Raw genomic sequence first — 24,069 nt, 5'->3', positions numbered from 1 at the left:
GTCAAAGCTCCCCACATCTCCGAATCAGTAACCGTTACTAATGGTTAATTTGCAGTCAGTCTTAAAGAGTCCCCTCAGACACTGAGAAGGTGAGGGATTTTCTCATGATTATATTACTATACATCAGAACCATACCTTAAACCCAGGTCTTCTGGACTTCAAGGCAGACCTTCTTCTTCTCATGATACTACACTGTCTCTTGTCTTCGACTATTACACTACATTAATGTTATTCATTTGAAGTGGTTCCTGAAAAGTGTTATAAATTTGGCCTAGATCTTGGTCTACAGAACAACCAGTGTTTCCAAATAGTTACAATGTTCAGCCTAAAACATCACGTCCCATCCTCTACAACATACACGGATCGCAGGTTCAGAGTCTGAAGGGACCTTGGAGATAACTATCCCAAACTCCTCTTTTAACAGATTACTCAACTTATTTAGGTGCCCGTATATCACACACTCTACTAGGTGCTATGAGGCCCAAAGGGTTTAGTTTATTGCCCCAAATCATAGAGACAGTAAGTAGAAAAGCCAGGATTCAAACCCAGGGCACTGACTCCAAATCCTGCACTGTTTCTCAGGCTGACTCTCATATTGCTTGTTTAATATTAAAGTCTAGAGAGAATATGAAAGCTAAGGTACACTTGGAACCTGACCCAAAACCAGCTAATCAGAGGTTTTTGCCTGCAAACCTCCCTCAAAACCATAAAAGCAAGTATTTTATATGTGAAAATGAAATTTTTTAACAGAAATCAATCAAATAGGGGAGATAGAGGGAGAAGGGATAGAAAAAATGCAAGCAATTAACCCAGCACCGATCATAAAATGGTACGTTCTCTCTTTCATATTCTCTCTCTCTCTGTGTCTTTCTCTGTCTCTCTATTGTCTCTCTCTCCCCCTCCTTTCCTGTCTCCAATCATCTGTGTTTCTGTCTCCTTCTCCCCCCTTCCCTCCACCCCTCCCCTCCCTGTCTCTGTTTCTCTCCCCCTCCCTGTGTGTGTGTGTGTGTGTGTGTCCTTCTTTACCCCCTTCCTGATGGTGCGAAGGAAGAACTATAGTGATGCCAGACTTAGTGAGGGCACCTACTTGGCCATAGCCCTACCGTAATTCAGAACTCCCAAACTCAAATGATTCACCAGCCTCCAACTTCCCAGTAGCAGCGGCTGCAGACATAGGTCACCAACTTCAGTTCAAGGTTTATCTTCCTGAAAAAGCTTTTATTTGTTGCTATGTCAATGTTGCTTTAATCTTCTTTAGCAAATGAAATGTTCTGGGGATCCGTAGCTCAGTTGGTCAGAACACGTTGTCGCAGAGGTCAAGGTCGTGGAGCTGATCTTCATACAGACCAGCTGTGTGCACAGTAACATACTGTAACGCCAACCTACGCCTGCTCTTTCATCAGTGTACTGATGAAAGATGATGGCAAGAAAGTGCAAATATGCCAATAAAAACCAATCCCACCAAAAATTCAAAGTTGAAAAGCTTTAGTTCCAATGATCAGGCATCTTAAAAAGCCAGTAAGTTTCATGGCTTGGAAAACTAAAGTGATTTACAACACATCATGCAAAGCTATTCATCATTTAACTTTAAAACATCGCAACTTCTTAACACCAACAGGTTAATCTAAAACACTCTTACATTTTGAAAGTTAAGTCCTACATTAAATAAGTACGGGGAAGAGACTGAATCCGATATTTTCAATACAGCTGAATCTGCTAAGGCATAAAGCACAGATGTAGAATGTGGCCCCAAAATCATAGAATCTGATGCTTTCTCATCTCAACAGCAAGAGAGACAAATTTCCTAAATTCTACTTCTATCATTCAGCCTAATCCAGTTTTAAAGTGACCTTAGGGACAGAAATTTCACAAGCTCCCTTGAGAATGATGTAATTTTTCCACATCTGTTTGGTTTTCTCAATGTTTCACACTATGACCATCCCCTGACGAGGCAAATTAAAGCATATTAGAGGAAGGCTATTTAAGATGCTCAACGGTAGCGTTAAAAATGTCAGTTACCTAAAGTAAAAGAAAAAAAAAATGATGTCCTCAATCACCAAAAAGAAAACCAGACTTTCTCTTTGGCATCTCGCTTTTCAGCTTCCCCTCCCTGCCCCCATCTTAAAAAAAAAAACCCAACAATTCTAGCTTTGGGCTCAAACACCTTCATCTGTTAAAGGCCACGGATGACAAAACTGTCAGATCAGACTCTGACATCTAGAAATGGATTCCTTGTCTACCCCTTGCCCCTGCTAAAAAACAAAACAAAACAAAAGACAAAAAAAAGCCCTACTCCTCAGATGATGAAATAAAGGACTAATTCCAAAAAAATATTACAGAGGTGTTTTACTATTAACAGTTTTTTAGGGTTCTAATTCAATATCTATGATTTCCTTTCCACTCCCGTGGCAACTATGAACATGAGGATAAAGAAGGAAGAACGTCTTCAAGATGGAGAGCAGATGAGTAGAACTTACCATCTGGGGGCATCAACACCTTGTTGTTCTGAGTACACCATCCCACCGGATGAAGGTCAGCCGTCATCACATCACACCAGAAATCGGCCTTTCGATCTTCTCCGTAGCCACAGTACCGCAGCAGCAGGAGCTGTCCACATGTGGTTATGATGGTCGCCACCCAATATGTGTCCGGATTGTTCTTGTTAGCTACTTCTAACTTCATCCCAGGCTGGAAGCTGCTCTGAAGGCTGATTTCCACCTTACAGAATCAGAAACACATTGCAATGATTGTAACAGGCAACGTGGGGAGAGGTGATTTACATAGCTAATATGAATCGATAACGATACAAAGACCAACCCGACTGTGCCCTGATTAAACAAACAAGGAATGGAATCGTCGTCGAAAATAATGCACAGAATTAATATTATTATTCTAAAACCTCGGCAGACGGATGTTTTTAAACCCAGCAACTTACCAACATGTTTGTCAACTCAAAAAGCCACGGCAAGCTTGGTCTAAATTTCACAGTCTTCCACGGATGATGTGTCAAAAGACATCAGCATCCAAGAAATGCATGAATTCCTATGTGGAAACCACTATGTTTGTCCTATGGAGAATGCACAGAAGAAGAAATGTTCTCTGCCCTCAAGAGGCTCACAATCTAGTACACTATAAACATCCATGGCCTGAAAAGTAATGCCAGAACATTTCTAACTAGACTGCTGGCAGATTTAATTTTCTCAACTGCCGTAATTAATCAAAACCATCCATCAAAGTACAGAGAGGGTTGCGATTTGTTTCAGCGAACAGCACACCCACAGCAATGAAATCATGGATTACTGAAGTATAAAAGTATAATTGATTATACCAAAGGCTGGTGGCAGAGTTGAAAAATTATGAGCCTGCAGCGGTGTGACCCTGGGCAAGTCATTTAAACTCTGCCTCAGTATCCTCGTCTATAAAATGGGGATAATAGTAGCCCCTACCTCTCCCTGGGTTGCTGTGGGGATCAAATTAAATATTTGTAAGGCACATGCGTGGTACATGGTAGGTGTGTTATAAATGCTTGGTTCCTTCCTTTTATAGGCAGGTATGAAACATCTTCTAAGAAAAGCAGTTCTAAGACCTGGCTCTTCTAACACTGTCAGGCTGTGCCTAATTCTTAAGGCTCTGAGGTTTCATGAGCGGCTAGTCCATCTTAAGCACTAAAGGTCCATCCCTTAAAGGTAGAGGTAAAAGAATCCTTCACATTAGAGAAGGTAGAAATAAAAAGAGCTTGAATAAAGGGAACTTCACATCTATCTTCACAGTGAAACATCCCTCTTCAAAAGAGCTGCCAAGCTTGGTAATTCAGCACAAGCAATAAAGGAGGTAAAGTATAAGACAGTATCCTAATTTCAGTATAAGACGCTCAGATCAATTTTTGCCCTGAACACTTGGGGAAGTCTCTGCAGAAGAAATGTGTTCCTCAGACAAATTCCTACTTCCTACAAAGCAATGTTTATTATAGTTAAAAGCACATATCCTGAAGCTTAACCTCCTCTCTAACCTCCTCTCTAATGCTGTTAAATACAATTTCCTTATTTTAGTAATAATCCTATTAAGAAAAGGATTGTACTTTCTTTGGAAACTTGTCCAGTGGTGAATATGTCATCTGTACTCTGTGGAGAAACAATATTAATGATAATTTTATGTAAATTTATAGTGACTTATAACTAAGAACACACAACAATCTCCTGCTTTGACTACTGAACCTCAGCCACCAGGATTAAAGTTACCCAGGAAAAATAAAGGTTTCCATTTCAAAATCATCACATGACTTCTTACACAGTCAAGAAAAAGTGACTCTATGACCCCAAACCACCCAACTACCTTCCCACTAGTTGCAAGAGCCAATAAACTCTGTTCTTTAAAATGAACTATATAAAACTCTTTAAATCTAATCTACAGGCTTTATTTCAAACCAACTCCAACAAATAAGTAGTCAAAGAATGTGAACACTTCAAAGGAATTGCAAATTATAAACAACCATATTTTTAAAGGCTTCACTTTAGTATTAAGACAAATACAAATCAAAACCATTCTGAGGTTTTGCCTCATACCCCCAACAAACTGGCAAAAGATGACAAAAGGCAAAAACAGTTAATGTTCTGGGAACTTCAGAGAGACGGGCAGGATGATACATTGTTGGTGTAGCTGTGGATTCATCTATCCAACTGCTCTGGAAAATGATTTAGAGTTTTGCAAGAAAAGTAACTAAACTGCTCATACCCTTTGGCCCAACTATCCCAATACTGGCTCTATCCCCAAAGGGGTCAGTGAGAAAAAAAAAAACCAAAAAAAGGTCCCATATACATGAATATAGTCACAGTGGCAATTTTTGTAGGAGCCAAAAACTGGAAGTCAAGTAGGTGCCCAAAAACTGGAGAATGGCAGAATAAACTGTGGTAAATTAATTCAATAGAATAATATTGCACCATTATCAGTCAATCAATACACATTCATCAAGCACCTACTATGTGCCAGGCACTATGCTAAGCACTAGGGATACAAAAAGGCAAAAGACGGTCCCTGCGCTGAAGGAACTCACAATGTAAAAATTTTAATAGGAAGATAAATGTGAGAAACTTGGAGAAGCATGGGAGGATTTATATAAGTTGATGCAGACAAGTAAGCAGAAGCCATAGAACAATAAATGAAACGACAACAGAAATCAAAAGGAGGTGAAAACAATGACGAGACTCTCCTATTATAATAATCGATGTTGGTCCCAGGAAACAGAAGATGAAACCTACCTTCCTCCTTTCAGTAGGGCCCCTCAGCTGCAGAATTTTACCTAATGCTTATTCTTTGCACAAGAGGTGCTCATTTGTGGGAGGGGTATTCAGAAATAACTGTGATGTAAAAAACAAAAGGCACAGATGAAATCTTTTTTAAAGCAAGACTCCATCATCGCCTTCGACCTGCCCCAAAGCTCTGTATATCACATAAGAGAACACTTTTGTACACACATGAGGGTAGAAAATAAAACTGAACAAATGTCTGTCTACTTGATTGTTTTAACAGACCATCCCTGGAACTACTCACCTAGTTTGCAGACTTTCTGCTTGTCCATATTAATGGCACCTGCCTCGGGCTGTGTGTCCCTAGAGAGCAGGGGCAACATCTGTCTAATTTGTTTTGCACAATACCCGGCACACCACCATCTGCAGTCGGTCAACATACACTGAGTAGTTGTCCACCATTGCTAGACTACACGGTGGTGAGCAAGTTTAGAGTCTAGGCTGGTATGTTTAAATCAATATTACTTGATGGCGATGAAAATATTATTTTTAAGGGCAAGAGAATCCTCTATTGCAGACCCTTCGCAGGTAAAGCCAGATCCCTCACATTTCCTTATCAGCTCTACTTCTTCAAACAAACAAAAAACAGCTGAGTTTCCTTCCACACTTACTTTTCAAGGTCTCTTTGCTTCTCGGTCATTGTTTAGCATCTATTTCTAAACTCACCCTGAAACATCTAAATGCAAAGCAAGCAGAAAAAAGGGAAGAAAGATGGTTTTACATACATGTTTGAATGATGTATGAGGGGCAGCAACTGCGCCTGTTTCTTCCAAATATTCACCCCAATTAAAGTCGGGATCTTCCATGCTTGAACCTTCATCTGTTCAAAAACAAAATGAGACAACAATTAAACCAAAAATAAAACCCCTGAAAAACACAAAAATATTAATCCCATAGTGAAATAAGTAAAGGCAAGGGCAGTTTGGTCAGACTAGAAAAATCTTTAATGCAAGCAAAACTGATGCACTGGCTTAAAGGGATTTTGTTGTATTCCGCACGTGGCTTTGGTTTGCTGGTTATCAAGATGACTGCTGAGGAAATGAAGCCATGAAGAAATTCCACTCGGAGGTCCTATTAGAGTCAAGGATTTAATAAGCTTTCTAAAAACAAAACAAGTGGCTCTACAGTATTTCACTGACATCTTTACTGAGCTTTAGCGCACCGGTTTGGAGTTATCAAACGTAGCCACATCAGACTTCAAAGGGATGACCACGGGAACCAAGGAAGCACTAAGAGATTTCTCCACACTGGAGCATTCTGACATTTTTATTCATTCCTCTTACTTTATGTATTCGCTGAACATATTATGCGCTTGGCACTATATTGGGTTCTTTGGAGAGTACTGCAAATAGAACCAGCTTTCTTAGGGTTATTAAAAATCTTCATTTTATGAGCAAGGAAACTATAACAGAGAGGTTATAGTCACTTTGCTCAATGAATATTTATTGAAGATCTGAGATACAAAAACAATTAATTATACTAAATGAAGATTAATTACACTGGTTAACTGGCGGCAGGACCAGCACTAGACCTGGAGGTTCCAGTACCTCCATTCCATTGTTCTTAATGCTAGACAATGATGCCATCCTCACTAGAAAAAAAAGTCCCAACAAAAGACCCAACAGTCTAATGAGGGGGAGTTAACTACCCAATAATATGAAACAGGAAACCCAAACAAATACATGAAATGGCACTGAGCCTGACACCGTAACCTTCCATCCTTGACAGTATTTTGATCTGATGTCATCACTCTGTTAACAGCAAACTTACTATAAAATCTACCTACAAAATTCACTGAGAAATTACCTACGACACATCTAGAATTCTTTCATTTCCAGAAATTTTCTAAATTTATTGCAGGCTGCAGCTATTTTGTATCTACTTACATGTGTGGGTTGTCTCCATGCTAGCATGTAAATTCCTTGAGAATGGTTGTTGGGGTCTTTTTTTTGGGGGGGGGTTGTCGGTAGCCTTTTTTTTATTTTGCATCCCCAATACCTAAGCAGAGTGCCTGGCACATAGCAGGGGCTTAAATGTGATTAGACATCCACAACAATTTAATCCTCTTCTTGCAACAAACATCAAATGTTTTATAAAACCACCTTCATCATGTTCATTCAGCTTGATAAACTCAATGAATACTATTGTTTTCACAGGACAGATGGGTGCAGCAGGAAGTGAGAATTTAAGCCTCCCTGTCCCTACCAATTTGAAAAAATATCCAAATGTGAATCAAAAGGAATAGGCAAAAGGGGACCAAGATCACTCTCAACTGGCTCAAAGGGGTAAAATAGAACAGAAGAGCACTGATTCTTTAGGACTTGGGTTCAAAAACTGCCTCTGACATTTACTACTTATTTGAGACCTGAGATAAATCACTCAATCTCCTGGGGCCTCAATGACTCCATCTATAAAATGAAAGGGTTGGGTTAGATGGACTCCGACATCCCTTCTAGCTCTAGGATTCTAACTAACATGCTTCCTAGGAGGCCTTGAGTAAAAAGCTATTTACCCTCTCTTGACCCCCCTGATCTGCAAAATAAAGGGACTGGACTAGATGGCCCCTGAGGAGGGTCCCTTTCAGCCGTGGATCTAAGATCCTATGATCCTTTCCAAAGGCTTCTAAAAATTGTCTATATAATGTTTTCTCCAATTTTCTGCTTTCCTTCTGATTTTAGTGATATGTTTTGGTTATACAAAATTTTTTTAAGTTAATACAATTGAAATTATCCATTTTATACCTAACTTTGCTATCTCATTTATTCATGAATTGCTTGCCTAAGTCTAATATAATATGTTCATGTTCTTCTAATTTCCTTGTAATAACTCCCTTCATACTACTAGGTCAATATATTCATTTTGACCTCATATCTTGGTAAATGGTATAAGATATTGATCTATGTCCAGTTTCTGCCATACTGCTTTCCAGTTTTCCCAACAATTTTTACCAAATAATGAATTTTTATTCCAAAACCTTAAGTCTTTACACTTGCCAAATATAAAGTTATTACACTTATTTGCTGCTATAAATTCTATGTCCACTCTGTGCCAATGATCTACCATTCTACTGTTCTAAAGTTAGGTCTTAATCTGTTGACCATGTGTTGCAATAACTGACCAAAAGACTACAAGCAAATTTGGTCTTCCTCACATTCTCAAATTCATGTTCAATATACTACTTTCTGATGAGGCCAGTTCATAAAGATACATCATCAATAAATTCCAAATAAAGCACACAAAATATTTGTAACATAGGACCACATAAACTCAGAGCAAGTTTTTGTAGCTGATCTATAAACTTCTTAAACTCATTTTATCAACAAAATTGTGACAGTCCCCTCCCCTAGTCTAAGAAATAAGCATTTAGTAAGTGCCTACTACACGCACCCTGCTAAGGAACTACTCAACAAAACTTCCCTATTAATGTAATGAAAATTCATCAGAAGTCACAACTACTCAACAAAGCTTGCCTATTAATGTAATGAAAATTCACCAGAAATCACATTAAGAAAAGCCCATAGCTCCTCAGTTTTAAAGAAAAACAGAACTTTAATCAATAGTAATCACTGTGAAGTCTTTTGATTTGTAAGACAGAGAGCTATTTGCATGACCAGATTGTTAGATTATTAATATAAAAAACAAATCCACTCTCACCTTCCCAAAAGAACTTAGGATACACGTGTTTTCACAAAAGGGAAAAAGTCTGGATAGATTTTATTGTCAAATAAAGAGACTTTTAGGATCACAGGATCATAGATTTAAGGCCAGAAAGGCCCTAACCCTCCCCATTAAACATATGAGAAATATGAAGCAGACAGAAGTTAAGTGACTTGCCGAGGGTCACACAGCTAGTAAGCGTCTCAATTTCTCTGGACTCCCAAGACCAGTGCCCTATCTTCTACAACACATAGCCTCGCAACAAGTTTAATTTTAAAAATACAACACATTCCTGAGTGAAGAATCAGGAACTAATGGGGGGGGGGGGTGGGGAGGGGATGAAAAAGAAAGGACATGTTCATATGTCTATGCTATTTTATATTAACTAATATTATTTTATTCCATTATACTTCAGCCCTCAGGCTGTCAATGAGAATTCAGTCTGTGCAGCCTTAAAAAGAAAGAATAGTAAATACTGAGAAAGAAATGGTGATCGGCTCCTGATCTTTGGAAAGCTTCTGAGTGGCATCAAATGAAATGCTAAGCATGAGGCTGGGAATAAAAAAAGCATCTGAAATCAGGTAAGGCAAACAGCTTCTCACCTGGAGAGTTTCTGGCTGATGTCACTGCTTTTATTTTTTTCCACCTCTTTTTGAAAACTTACTGAGTGTTGGCTGGTAACGTTTTAGTACAGTACAAAAAAGACTAAGCCATCTCATGGGAGGAGATAACCTTTGAATATATCTATACATCAGATAAACCCAAGGCTTTGAGGAAAGAACTGAGACTTCTCTTTCTGGTGAACATGTTAGGCAGGGCTCTCCAAATGGGTACAATTATATGCGATGGCCCTTGAGGCACCTGTCTCAGTTTTAGGAAGCTGGCTGAGATTCCTGGGAAAATCCTAATAAAGGCCACTTTTGTAAGTTACAAAATTAAATTAGGGCAGCCTGAGTCCTACTTGAATCATTTCACAAACAGGCAATGAATCAATTCAGTACCATATTAACTTGAATCCAAAATGAATAAGGAATTCAGTTAAAAAATGTAAATTTTCCCATAAGTCTTGATTTCTTACTTCCCAAACCAAAAAATCCAAGGAATACAATCGTTGATATATTCCCATCACTAAAGAAAAAAAAAAGACAGGCCCCCTATTCATCCTGACACTCCCCCAGTCTGAATTTACATCAACATTTTATCTACAGACTTCATCAGGAAATTACATTTATTGTGTCTGTAAAAATAACATCAAGGAATCCATTTATCACTGTGTCAGAATATTGTTTTGCTTGCTTTTATCACATAGAAATTGAAGGAGCTGAGAATTCCCAGAAATTGTATTTTAGTATATTTCCTTCTTTGTGCTTCTTGTGATAATGCTGTCAATTTTGTCTGCTGAAGAGGTCTTCAGTTCCTAGGCTAGCTCATCTATTTGTGCTCATTCCGGGCACGTCGCCTGTGTTCGCAGGATGAGGAGTAATTTTATGTTGTGCCTATTTCATTTACAGGACTTGGGTGTCAGTTATTGATCCTCACTATTATTTGAGCTTTCTTAAGGAAAAGAGACCAGGACAGGAGAGGGAAAGAGATTGTTAATGAGACTGCAAGTCCATTGTTTTAACCTGAAGTTCTGCTTCAGAAAAACCACCACTGTCAGGAATCACAGCAGTTTCCTGACCAGCAACAGGCAGAGAGATACACACATGGGATAAAGATACTAGAACAGGGCAGATGAGCTTTTCCCTTCCTTCGTCCCAAGCTTTTGTCTGAAAAGGACTACATTCTCTTTGGGATTGAAGGAAATAAATCATGTGATGAGAAAGAAGAGCTAGCTATGCCCCATGTTACAATAGAGACAGCTCTTTGGACTCCTGAGTTACAAAGAAAAAGTAGTAGAGGTTTGGGGTCATCTAAACCTGGCTAGATGTTTGCTTAAAATAGCTGTACCTCGATGCACAGAATGGGTTTGTCAGATTCCATATAGACCACCAGGTAGGCTCTGTACATAGCATACATCTGTACAGTATTCACCGTATCACAGACTCCCAGTTAATACTGGGCAAGCTTTCTAAACCTGGCTTCCAAATTGAAACAGGGTTCATTTTTATTAACACATGTCGAACTTTAATGCTTACTATATTAGTGTATTTGAATATATCTATCATCAAAGGTAGAAACCACATTAGGATTCACCCGTTCCTTCGAGTATCCAAGGTGGCATTTCATTTTGCCTGCCTACAAAGTGACTGGTTTTGTTCCTACTCCCAGCACCTTATTCTAATACCATTTCTACTTTCACAAAGCCTCTTTTTTGTTGGGAGAACCACTAAGGCTTCTCTGATACAACTGTGAAGGCAAAGTAACAGGGTACTCAACAAAGTCAAGGATCCACAACCTTAGAAAATTAGATACAGCATGAATTGGGAGGACATCGTAGCACAATGTTTACAGCACTGGACTTGGGAGCCAGGTGGAGCTGCGTTTGACTCCTACTTATTCATGTGATCCCAAGTCACTTAACCATTCAGTCTCAGTTTCCTTCTCTGAAAATGGGAATGGTAATAGCCCTTACCTCCCAGGGTTTTCTTGAGGATCAAATAAGATAACATCTAAAGCACTTTACAAACCTTAAAACCTTTATCATGTCATATCATATTATATTATATCCATGCTTTCAGCAATCCCAACAAGAATAACCAGAAGAGGAAAAAAAATGCTACAGAACCATGGAGTACCTGGATCCATAAACCATGTCAGAAGAGACTTTCCTTGAACAAGAGGCCGACCTCAAGTAGAAGAGGTATAATATTTCTAACATGATAGGGTCATTAATGAATAGAAGAAAGCACTTTAGCAGAAGGAAACAGTTAAGGTTTCATAGAAGTGAAAAGCCGGTGCTTAGTTGGCTTCTAAAGGCTTTAGAAAGCTTCTTGTGGAAAGGGGCCCAGCCGCAACAGAAGGCAGATGGCTGGGGGGTGATATGCTAAGTAAGATACGGTCAAAGCCAGAAGCTTTAAGAGTTGAAAACCACCATGCTCAGCAAAGAACTGAAAAAAAGAAGACTTAAGAAAAACTTCAAAGTACACTAGAAAGAAAAATACCCTAACTCAGGTCAATCTGGCAAACTTATTTAGTGCCTATTGAGTGCATGGCATTGAAGAGCCAAAATGGAAACTACCTACCTTTAAGGACCCCTCATTCACTGGACGGTAATAATGCTAGCTCACATAATTATTATCTCAATTGATTCTCACAACAATTAATAAGTCATTTTTTTTAAATCCAGCTCTTTGTGATCCCACTTGGGGTTTTCTCGGGAAAGATACTGGTTTGCTATCTCCTTCTCTGGCTCATTTTGCAGATGAGGAAACTGAGGCAAACAGGGTTAAATGACTTGCCCAGGGTCACACAGCTAGTAACAACCTGAGGCCAGATTTGAACTCACGAGGATGAGTCTTCCTACCTCCAGGCCTGGCACTCTAACCACTGTACCACCTGGCTGCCACACAACAACTAAAAGGCAGATACTATTATTATTCACATTTCAAATGAAGGAACTGAGGCAAACAGAGGTTAAGCAACTTGCCCAGACTCGCACAACCAGTAAGTGTTTGAGGCTGGCTTAGAACTCCGTTCTGACTCTGGGTCCAGCCCTCTATTCACTGCACAAGAGCAGGAAGGTTAATCAAAGTTCAAAAAAGGCCTCCTCTAAGTTGCAGTCCTGGAACGAAGGAACGAAGGGAGGTTAAAAAGCACTAATGAGATATTCGGCCTGATTATGTCATTCCAAAAGATTAAGTGGAAAAGGAATTCTTCTAGAAATTTCCATTGGGAGAGAAATTTGTCTCCACTTGGGTTTTCTCACTTCCATGGCTCCACAGCAAGGGTATGCTGATAAATGTTTAACAATCAACTCCTCCACAATAAAGAAAATGTACCTATGATAAGTTTCATCAGCATTATTAATTAACATTTTATCTATCACTTTCTTAAGTATCTAGATGATCAACAAAACAATAAAGCAAGTCCCAATTTACAGTCTTTGCAGATTCCCAAGTTGTAAAATGTCACATTGAAAATTTAACAAGATGAAGGCCAAATTATTAGCCGGCTTCAGAATGGCCCTACTCCAGAGGGTGTGTTTCAGACCTTTATTTTATCCTTCTGAATCCTGACTTTCTCATCCAACACATTAGCTACCCCTCTCATCTCTGTGTTCTGTGAAAATTTGATAATCCTATGTCTTTATCTGTGTCACTGACAAATGTGTTCAGCAGGCTCTGTCCAAGACAAAGCCCTGAGACATATTATTAGACTTCCCCATAAGTTGACATTGAGCCATTTAATCAACACTCATTCAGAAACCTCATTTCCTGGGCCATATACCCTTCACATGGTCTCTTCACCTCGTCCACAAGGATTTCATGAAAGAATCTCGTCACGCGTCTTGCTGATATCCACATACAACCTTCTCAGAGCATTTCCCTAATCCAGACTTCATCAAAAAAGGAATGAAGTTACCATGAGCTACTTGTGGGTGAACAAATCCAAGCTGGAGGCAACTGATCCTCAAGTGTCTACAAGCCATCCACTTTTAACGACCTGTTCCAAAATTTTTCTGGGGATTAATGTCAAGATTACCATCTATGATTTTCAAAGCAGAACTGGAAATGACCTTGAGGGTCATATAGTTCAATTAGCGTCAGGGCAATTGCCTCACTGTACAAAAAAGGAAAGTCAGCTCCGGGGCAGTGACACAGCCAAGATTCAAATCAAGGTCCTATGACTTCAAATCCATTCATCACTCTGTCATTTAGGACCCTCCTTTTTAAAAATCAGGACAACATATGCCTGTTTCCAGCCTTCTGGACTCTCCTTCATTCTCCACAACTACATAGAGAGTCCTGGCACCAATTCAGTGGGCTCGTCTACAAGTTCATTCAGTATTCTGAGATATAATTTGTCTGAGCCAACAAACTTTTACTCACAAATAGTCGGGTGTTCTATTACTATCTCATCACCTAGCCTGGGCTTAAATTTCCCATCTAAATAAGCTTCTCCTAAATAGCGAAGACAGAACCAAAATAAAAATTAGGTAATTGTCTGCTTTTTCTCTCTGCTGTCTATCATTATACCAATCCACTCGCAACAGCGGGCCCAGCTCTCCCAAAATTCTATTTGCTCTGAACATACTCTTTAAAGACAGGTCCTTTCTGTTATCCCTAGCTTTTTCCTGGAACCTCAGCTCACTCCAGACTTTAGCCTTCCTGAAACTATTCCCTCAGCTCCATAGCATTTATCATTAATATGAAAAATGTTAGGATTCAACTGAAGACTTTTCCTCTTAGATTATATGGTAGATTGGAGTGGGGGAGGGGGGAGGAGAGAGAAAGCAAGGAAAGAGGATTCATTGCAAATTTTGCGACTTTTAAATTTCTTATAAACTATTAATTAAACTTTTCATGTTCGATGTTCTCAGAGTTGGGAATGAGGGTAATTTTAAATGTCAGCCTGCAAAATTCTAAAGGCATACTTTTAAAAACATGAAAGCAAACCATCCAAAATGTGCAACATATGGGTTTGAAAAAGATTGCTCAATTCAGTTAAATAAAACTGGAATTACCTTCCTCCCATTCCAGAAAAAAAAAAAAAACCCAACACAAATGATTTTGTAACTCAAATAGTAAAATGAACCTGGATAAATCAACTCACCTGAATCATATGCATTGTTACCATTGGCCGGACTGTTACACTTCTCCAGTGACAAATGTGAAGTCTCTTGCATGTTGGAAACCAAAGACACACTGCGCACCATTCAAGGAAAACTCTCTTCTGCTCCTATTTCATCCTGTAGAAAGAGCTTCCTTTAAGAGAAAAAAAAAAGCGGCACTCAGGACAAGAGTAACATATTAGGACACGCTCATCAAGTCAACATATTTCCTATTTCTCCAGAAGAGGAAATCTGGTCCTACTGCATCTTTATTATGACCATTAAAATTTAAAGTACTCTGACTGATAGACTCCATAGGCATCAGGAATCCTGCGGTCACTTCATTAAACCAGAACAGAACATGGTCAAATTCATAACTTCATCCAGCGCTGAGGACAGACTGTCACCATCTTACCAAGAGCCGAGATTCGCACTGCTCACTACAGTCAGTGCAGTGGACAGAGCGCTGGGCTTTGACTCAGGAAGGTCAGAGTTTCAGTCTTGCCTAGCTAGGCTCCTTATAAGAAGTATGACCCCAGACAAGTCACTTTATATTACTGTTGTAATGGAGGGGCTGACCAATGAGGGCTTAGATCTGGTTGGTATTAAAGTGCATGAGAAATATTCTCTGGCTAGTTTCAGTGTAACACACAGCTGTCTACAGCAACTGAGGGGGGCAGATGCTGTCGGGTGAAGAGGTGTTTTCTGGTTGGCTGAAGGGTCAGAAGGAATGATCACTCAAGTGGTACTGGGCCAGAACTGAGCCCAAGCAAAAAAAGATCCATAAATCCCTCCCTTGACTCTTTTGTAGTGATCTGCATCATGTCTCTCCCATTAGACTATGGACTCCTAGACCATCTTTTGCCTCTCTTGGTATCCCCAGCACTTAGCACACTGAGGTTAATAAACATTTACCATCTGATTGACTATCTCCCTCCCCTTCTACCTGGTCGATGGTGCCTCTTCATTCTTTTGGGCTTACTTTTTCCTGTGTGAATGAGCATCCTGAGATGAAAGTATGTAGGTGATCCGTGAGTTGGAAAGGAGAGGTCCTGCTGGTAACTCGAGTTAATAGCAGCAGGAAAAGCCAAGTCCATTAAGGGACCCAGCGTATTCACTGATCAACTTTGCTTTGCTCAGGCCAGCAGCGGCCTGGCCCATCTGTCAAAACACCAGGCCCTTCAAGAAGGCTGAGCCAGTTCATCACCTACAACCAGTGGGAACTCCTCAGAGGGAGAAAAGGCCCTCCAAAGCCAGAAGCTAAGAGGCACTCTTCAGCCCCACATGTTCTCTACACAAGTTTGTACTTCAAGTTCGACCAGGGACTCTCAAGGGAGAGTGTGCTTCTCAGTTTACCGGATTACTTTGTAACTACAATTCTGGCTATACCATCTCAGTAAATATCACCTTATAAAAGCTGTCAAATGGCAGATCAATACTGGGGGGGCATACCCGATGGGGATCCTGAGCAATATTATTGGAGGCCTCTAATCCCTCAGGGTTATCCCTAGAATCTAGAAAAGAACAACCATAAGTAACACTTTCCCCTCTGGGAACCCAATGTGCCAGAAAACACGGGGAAGGGAGGGACTGGAAGAGTCAGGAGAGGGGAGAAGATACATTATGATAATAATTATTATTATCATTAGTATTAACTCAGCCAAAATTTAAAAGAATCATCCCCAGCTGATTTCACAGACAGCGAGAGTTTCTACACCAGCTCTGTAATGTTAGGCAAGTCACCCAGTAACACTGGCTTTTTCCTCCTTTAATAGCTGACAGTTATACAGCATTTTATGGTTTGCAAAAGCCCTATAAATACTTTTCATCATTTGATCTTCTCAATGAGCCTGTGAAGTAGTAAATGCTACAGGTATCATTATCTCTTGTTTTAAAGATGAGGCAGCTCAGAGGAGGCACGTGACTCACTCTTGATCGAACTGCTGAGAAAGGGTCTGTTTTATTTAACCCCAAGTGTTTATCCACTCGTGGCATTTTCCTCCACATCACACTGTTTTCTTCTTTAACTGACTACAACAAAGGTTCACCAGTGAACGATTAGGAAGTTCCTGGAGAAGAGTTTGATACATAACGTTTCTTTAAACAGAAAGAGACAGAGTCAGAGACAGAGACAGAGACCAATCTGGACAGAAGCTAACACTTTCATTGTAATATCAAGGTTGTTCCACTGTAATACTCCCTGAGCTTCCCACTGCTGCAAAAGATATGAAACTGCAAAAATCAATAAAATGGGAGGCAAATACACGGAACAGAAGAATGACCAGAAAAATAAAATTTCCTTAGGGCTTATGTAAGCCATCAGTAAATATTAGCTTATTTTGATAAGAAACTGCATGTACTGTATGTAGCATTATGCTGTATGCTCTTCGTTCAATCATACCTGACTCCTTGTGACCCCATTTTTTGGGGGAGGGGGTTTCTTGGCAAGGATACTGGAGAGGTTTGTCATTTCCTTCTCCCGCTCATTTTACAGATGAAGAAACTGAGGCAGACAGGGTTAAGCGACTTGCCCAGGGTCACACAGCTAGTAATTGTCTAGGCTGGATTTGAACTCAAGAAGATGAGTCTTTCTGAGTCCAGGCCCAGTGCTCCATCCACTGCGCCACCTACCCACCCCCAAAAAAGTATCTCATGATCAGAGTGGTTTTTGTTGTTACTGAGTTATTTCAGTCGCGTCCATCTCCTTGTGACTCCATTTTGGGGGTTTTTCTTGGCAAAGATACTGGAGTGGTTTGCCATTTCCTTCTCCCTCTCATCTTACAGAAGAGGAAACTGAGGAAAAGAGGGATAAGTGACTTGTCCAGGTTCACACGGCTAGTAAGAGTCTGAAGCCAGATTTGAACTGATGAAGAGTGTGTCTTGGTTCCAAGCCCTATGCTTTATCCACTGTGCTACCAAGCAATTTAAAGCTTCTGGCCTAACACCGACAATCGGCTACTGGCGATAGCACAGGGATCGTCTGCCCCAGAAGTATAAGCTCACGTTCTTCACAATCCCAGAGATGGTATAAAAAGAAAGCTGAGCCTATTATTACCTGTGAATCATTTGATGAGCTCCATTCCTAACCCTGGACAAGTCACTTAACCCTGTTTGCCTCAGTTTCCTCATCTGTAAAATGAGCTGGAGAAGGAAATGGCAAAGCACTCCAGGATCTTTGCCAAGAAAACCCCAAATGGGGTCACAAAGACGTGACTGAAAACCACTTCAGTGACAACATTCCTGAACAATTGGTTCCTAAATATCATCAATTAAAAGGAAACTGCCTAATGGGCAGATGCGTTTAGCAGAGGACATTCATATACACAGTACTGGGAACAGAAAATACTTACTCTGGGAACCCTAATTCTCTAAATCACTCATATGCCGATGGGGCAAAATTGCATTCTCCCCATTGTATGCCCTTACCATTTACACACATATGTGGATGTTTTGTTAATCACACCTTTCACAAAAAAAAAAAAATCCCTTTAGGGAGCAAGTTCCAAATTAAAACATTAACTAAAGTAAAACATCAGCTAAAGCAGTTTAATATAGCATATATACATATATTTAAAGTTCTAAGAGAGCATCCTATTGGGGAAGACCTATTTTAAAAACTGCAGACTGGTCGGCATGTTGGCATCTTTAAGCAAGGCAGGAGGGGATGGCCTGAGTCAAGGACCCTCCTTGAGAATCCCCAGAGATGGAAGGGGCCTCAGATGTCACAGCCCATACCTTACGACAAATACTCTCTACCGTATGCCCAATAAAAGGTCATTTGACCTTCAACTGAAGACCTCAAGTGAGGGTGACATCTTTCCCTACAGCAGCACATTCCACTGTGGGATAGCTCTAATTCCCTTCCTGACATGATGATTAAATCTGCCTCTCTGCAACTCCCACCCTCTGCTCCTAGGTCTATCCTCCTAGGCCAAGCAGAGCATGTGAAAAGAAGAGCCTTCACTAACTGAAGACCAAGTCTTTTCTTCTGCCAGCTAAAAATCCCAAGTTCCTTCATCCTTCTATTCTCTGTACCTCTTGACCAATACATAGGACATATGGCTGGATCTCCTTCACTAGCCAGGATGTGAGATAGGCCAAGAGGTCTTGCAGAGACACCCTGGGATTAGAAAAAATGATTGTGATTGATTGGAATCACCTCTCCCCTGACACACTCTACCACCCCAAAGGGCAGCCTTCCCATAGCTAAAATATAGAGTAGGAATAAAGCTGCCATGATTGGATATAATGGGTGGGTGGGCCAGCGCAGCCAGGGGTTTAGAGGCTTCTTCATTCCAAAATGGTGCAGAGGTTCCATCAACTCTGCCTTGAGTTACTCCAAAATGCTAGAACCTTCCATTAACACCAACTGCCCAGATATATCGCAGCCTGCCACTAAGACCAAGACTCTAACTTCCTGTATTTTTCTATTTTTCCTATTTTCCTTAAATTTTCTTAAATTTAAAAATGCTGCAGCCCTTCATTAACATCAAGTGCCCAGGTACAAAGGGCCAGCCACTCATACCAAAAGTCTGATTCCCTATATTTTTCTATTATTTCCTATTTTCCTTAAATTCATTTTCCTTGAGTTTTCCTATTCTAGTAGCTCCTATTTTCCCTACATTTACGTATCAATGGTGCTGTCCATCATAGTACATACTCTATGTCACCACTAATGTCCTTGGGATAACAGGGTGTGTAGAAAAAACACTAAGGTTGCTGGGTGCAAGTCACTTACTAAGACTGTGACCAATCAAGAGACATTTTAATGAGTGCCTACCTCCTGAGGAACAAGGTATTGCGTGTGCTAGGCACTGCTGGAGATACGGATCAATATAAGAGGCAATCCTTAACCTTTAAAGCAACAGGGCCATTAACTAAACCATACTGGTGAACTACACCATGACCTACACACTTCACTGAGGGAAAAGGGAAGCTATGTTTAGGGGACAAAGGGGACTGTGGCTCACCACCTCCCTAAAAATTCTACTAAGCTGCCTGGCATCATGGGAATTTGCCCAGCTTTCTCTCTATAAGTGGCATGACCCTACTAATGTCTTCTCTAAGAAAACAACTCTTAGTAATATGGATGTGAGGTCCGGGGGGGGACAGGGAATACTTTAAGAGATGCTGCTATGGGAATGTGGCAAGCAGAAAGACAAAACCACATAGTAAGTCACTGAAGAAAAATGAAAATAATATTGATATGGCGCCTCACAGCCCCCCCCAGTATTTTCCCAACAACCACCCTGTGTAGCAGGCGGTGCACATGGCATTACCTCTGTTTCACCTTCAAGGACTCTGAGGCAGAGTCACCCAACAAGTAAAGCTGGGACCTGAGGCCAAGGATGTGTGATTTCAAAGGCAGCTTCCTTAGATACGGAACAGCTTTCCTTTACTGTTCACTTGTATTTTCAGGAAATATTTATCAAGTCTACCACTGGCTCCAATATAGAAGAATTAGTGACATAATTTGGCTTTTCCATCCAACTTAATTTCCAACATCTCTTCCCTTTGTCTTTCTCTCTTCAAGGACATCCTTGGTGTTCATTTTACCTAGCTCTCACCTATATTCATTTATTCTATAAATGTTTATTATACTATGCTCATCAAAACATAAAATTTTTTAGGAGGTAGGGGTCCACACATAGTATAATATGCCCTGTCCCATTCTTCAAATAGATAGTCCTGAAACTAATTCTTCTTGGGAATTTCCCCATGTTGTAGGACCAATAGCTACATCATCTCAGTCACCCCACCCTACTCCCAGCCCCAAAGGCTAGGTTAGTTTTTTCTTAAAGAAGGTATTATGGGGTGGGGTGGGGGGCAGCTAAGTGGCTCAGTGTATAAAGCACCAGCCCTGGAGTCAAGAGGATGAGTTCAAACTCAGCCTCAGATACTTACTAGATGTGTGATCCTGGGCAAGTCACTTAATCAAATTTCCTCAAAAAAAAAAAAAAAGGTATTGAAAACTTTCCTACAAATGTAAAAGGGCCACCAGGCAAAGGTTCAAATCACTGGCAAAGCTTCCTGGTGACCCAAGTACAAAAAGCCAGTCCACAAGGAACGAGAAACTTACAGAGGCACAGCTGAGTCGATGTAATATACTATCACAGGATTATCAATTAGAGCTAAAGAGTCTTTAAAAGCCCACCAGGTCCAACCCCCTCCCCTACAGAGGAGACAACTGAGGAACAGAGAGATCAAGTGACATTCCTAGAACACTAAGCTAGTGTTTCAGGTAGGATATGAAATCAGGTCCTCCTTATTCCAAGTACAACACCCTATCCACTACGCCAAGGCTGTCCAACCTTAGGTTTTTATTGAAACAACAGACAAAATATTTTGATTTGCCATTTTAGTGAGAGCTCTGCAGTACCTCGGCTTCATTTACTAAAGCACTGATGTAAATTTCTATGCTTGTAGGTGGGCTGCATAAATCCCACCTGGCCTGCGGGCGCATTCTGGACAGCCCTGCGCTATGCCATCTAGCCACTCTTTGCTGAATATACTTTCCATTCTATAATTAAACTTCCTTTTGTTTCCTCATCATCAGATGGAGCAGTTTCAACCCAGTCCCAATCTCTATGGACCCCCACTGCTGAATCCTTAACTAATTTCTTCCATCACTACTTCTTGTTTCCTTCCTCCGCTTCCTGCTCGCTTCCCCTCCACAGTTTCCATGAGGTTCTGGCTCAGTGCAGGACCCCATTAGGACCCTTTTAGAGACTCTCTACTCTGTGCAGCGTTGACTGGTCCAAAGATGCTTTTGCTGGAAGGAGTCTAATTCTTCTCCAAGAGGGCCAGGCAGTTTTAAGCTTGTCTGTTGCCTCAGGAGGCCTTCTCCTGCTCAAAGAACCCTATCCCATTATAGCTGGGTCAGGGGAAAATCAATGCCACATTTTTCCCTTTTGGTTTTCCACGGCTCAGCTTGTAGAACATGTTCTCAGGCTTATAATTGATAAGAACAAGGAAGGTAAAAAAGTTCACCTCTGACCACCAGTTCTTAAATGGCTCTGCTCCAGCTAGACCTTTAAAGCCAAGTATAGGGCTAGGGGAATAGCATCCAGTTGGAAAGATGCACTTTTTAGCCAAGAAGATCAGGTTGAAAAGGTCATCCTGTATCCTAGGGAAAGGGGAAGGCTTTGATTAAAAGCGTCCTTTGCTAAGTTTGCATTTTTAAGTGGTTTACTTGTTAATTTTCAAGTTAAGCTTTAGTTTCTTTTGCTGGAGAAATAAAAATAAAATCTCTTATGACTGAGTATTCAATAAACATTTGCCTTTAAAATTCCCTAGTTGCACAACCTAATGAAATGTGTACTATACAGCTCTATCTCTACCATTATTTGCTCAAAAGTTTCATAATCTTCAATGTTTTCCACTGCTGGTGAAAATTCGCCTTCCCTCCATCACCCCCAACCCCCAGGTGGTATGGGACAGCACAAAGAGTCAAAGAATGTGAGATTACGTCTTCATTCTGCTAGTTACTACCTGTGGGATGGTGTATTGTTAATGTATTATTAATGCAATTTGAAGATATTCCCATCCATTAATAGGCCCATGTGACCTGTCTGAGTCACGTGAGTTTGAGTCACATGGCAGTCTCAGTCACATGAGTCTGTGGTGGGAGGAGCTTGCTGAAGGGGTAGAGCAGGAAGGATGGAACAGAACTGAGAGGAAGTGAGAGAGAGCAGTCAGAGGTGGGAGGGAGGGACACAGAGAGCAGCAGCTAGTGAGCGAGAGCCAGGGAGTGACTTTGCTTGAGGGTGTTCCTTTGTGGGAAGGCCCTAAGGAGGGAAGGCTTGGGTATGGCGGTGCCCCCTGGATTGATTCTGTGTATAGATTTCTCTGTTGCTACGATGGATTTGGCTTTCTGGTGTCTGAATAAACGTTTTGGTTCTGCCTTCAATGAAGAGAGTTATATTTTGCGATTCAGAACCATGCCAGCATATTCACAGCTGCCGTAGGCACTGTATCTCATTGGCCCTACAGATGGTAGGAAAGTCATTTAACATCTCCGAGCCTCAGTTTCTCCACATGTAAAACATGAGGAAGGTTGAAGGTTCTCTGCCTCCCAAGATCCTTTCTACACTGAAAGCTTTTACTCTCCTGCCATCACTTTCAATATCCTCAGGGAATATTAACCAATTTTAATACTGACCTAAGCAAAACAAAATCAGAAAAGTAAATCTCCTGAGGAATAGAGGGAGGGGGGTGGGGTGAGAGACAGGAATCAAGTAAGTATTAAAAACACAACATTGAGGGATTATCTACCGTTTTGCATTATGCATTCTGGTTTTAGCATGGATAATCAAGAGTGAATAATTAAGGGTTTGAAACATACTTGTTTATCAGTCATAAATTCTAGGATCTCTCGTAAGTTATTCATATATCAGTGACAAGAAGAGAAAACCTTAGGAAAAATACCCTGAACCTGATACAAATAACAAGGTGATTCATATGAAGTTTTACTGAATAAAGGAATTATACAGCCATGCTTTTTTAAAGTTCCCTCAAAAATAATCATCAGCAATGCCCAGAATACTTTTTTTCCAACTCTCACCACCACCAAAAAAAAGAGGAAAAAAAAAAAAAACTTTAGTAAAAAATATTCACTGAAAAAAATAGAATGCCAAGAACAGGAAAGTTACCATAAATTTAACTAATAATAAATCAGCTAAATCTAAGTGACCAACATGACACGTTTTTTAAAGAGCTGAAGCTTTTATCATTCCTTAATGGTTATGATATTTATACAATTGATTCTAATCAGAGAGCACAGAAAGGTTAATCTGGGATATTTTCTGTTTTGTTTTGTTTATCTAAGGCATTAATTTAAGTGTAGCAAATCATTAATTTTCAACAGAACTCATGGGTAGCAATACAAATACCACAGAAAATTACAACTTAGTGACTTAATTAAACTTATTTTTAAAAAGTTTTTGTTGGGTATTTTTCCTATTGGACCAGACCTGTGATTTCACTAGAATGTGGGAAGTGCCAAGGAAGGGACTCCCTCTACCATAACAGACCCGGTACCTGCTCTGTGGTACCAAGAAGTTAAAAGTGACTTGCCCAAGGACACACAGCTACCATGTGTCATACCTGGAATTTGAATCCAGGTTTTCCTGACTCCAGAGCAGACTCTCTAAGACACTAAGTCACACTACCTCTTGGAAATTAATTGATAGGAAATAAATGGTGACCAAGCAACTTCAAGTCATTTCAGAATCATTTGTCTATGTGCAATAAGAATGGATCAACTTAATAGAACAAATTGATACCAGATTTAAAGGATAAAAATGGATAAATTCTATAACTGTTTACACAATTTGACCAAAAAAAAAAAAACCAAGAAACAGAAACAAGTAAAAACATTGACTCAAATTGCCACCA

At 40.3% G+C, this 24,069-nt stretch overlaps 1 protein-coding gene across 1 annotated transcript in view; it reads right to left on the bottom strand.

The window, feature by feature from the left end:
• SFMBT2 (Scm like with four mbt domains 2) overlaps positions 1-14,820 on the bottom strand; it is a 248,989-nt gene extending 234,169 nt beyond the window's left edge. The window contains exons 1-3 of the mRNA XM_036759565.1: positions 14,676-14,820; positions 6,029-6,123; positions 2,478-2,718 (exon numbers count right to left, since the gene is read on the bottom strand). Of these exons, the coding sequence (XP_036615460.1) occupies positions 2,478-2,718; positions 6,029-6,123; positions 14,676-14,778 (439 nt within the window). The 5' untranslated portion in view covers positions 14,779-14,820. The remainder of the gene's footprint in view (positions 1-2,477; positions 2,719-6,028; positions 6,124-14,675) is intronic.
• Positions 14,821-24,069: the final 9,249 nt, after the last annotated feature.

The sequence above is a fragment of the Trichosurus vulpecula genome, chromosome 5, assembly GCF_011100635.1.
Source record: "Trichosurus vulpecula isolate mTriVul1 chromosome 5, mTriVul1.pri, whole genome shotgun sequence".
NCBI classification, from domain to species: Eukaryota; Metazoa; Chordata; class Mammalia; order Diprotodontia; family Phalangeridae; genus Trichosurus; species Trichosurus vulpecula.
The sequence above is the reverse complement of the archived record's forward strand: the minus strand, read 5'-3'. Positions and strand labels throughout refer to the sequence as shown.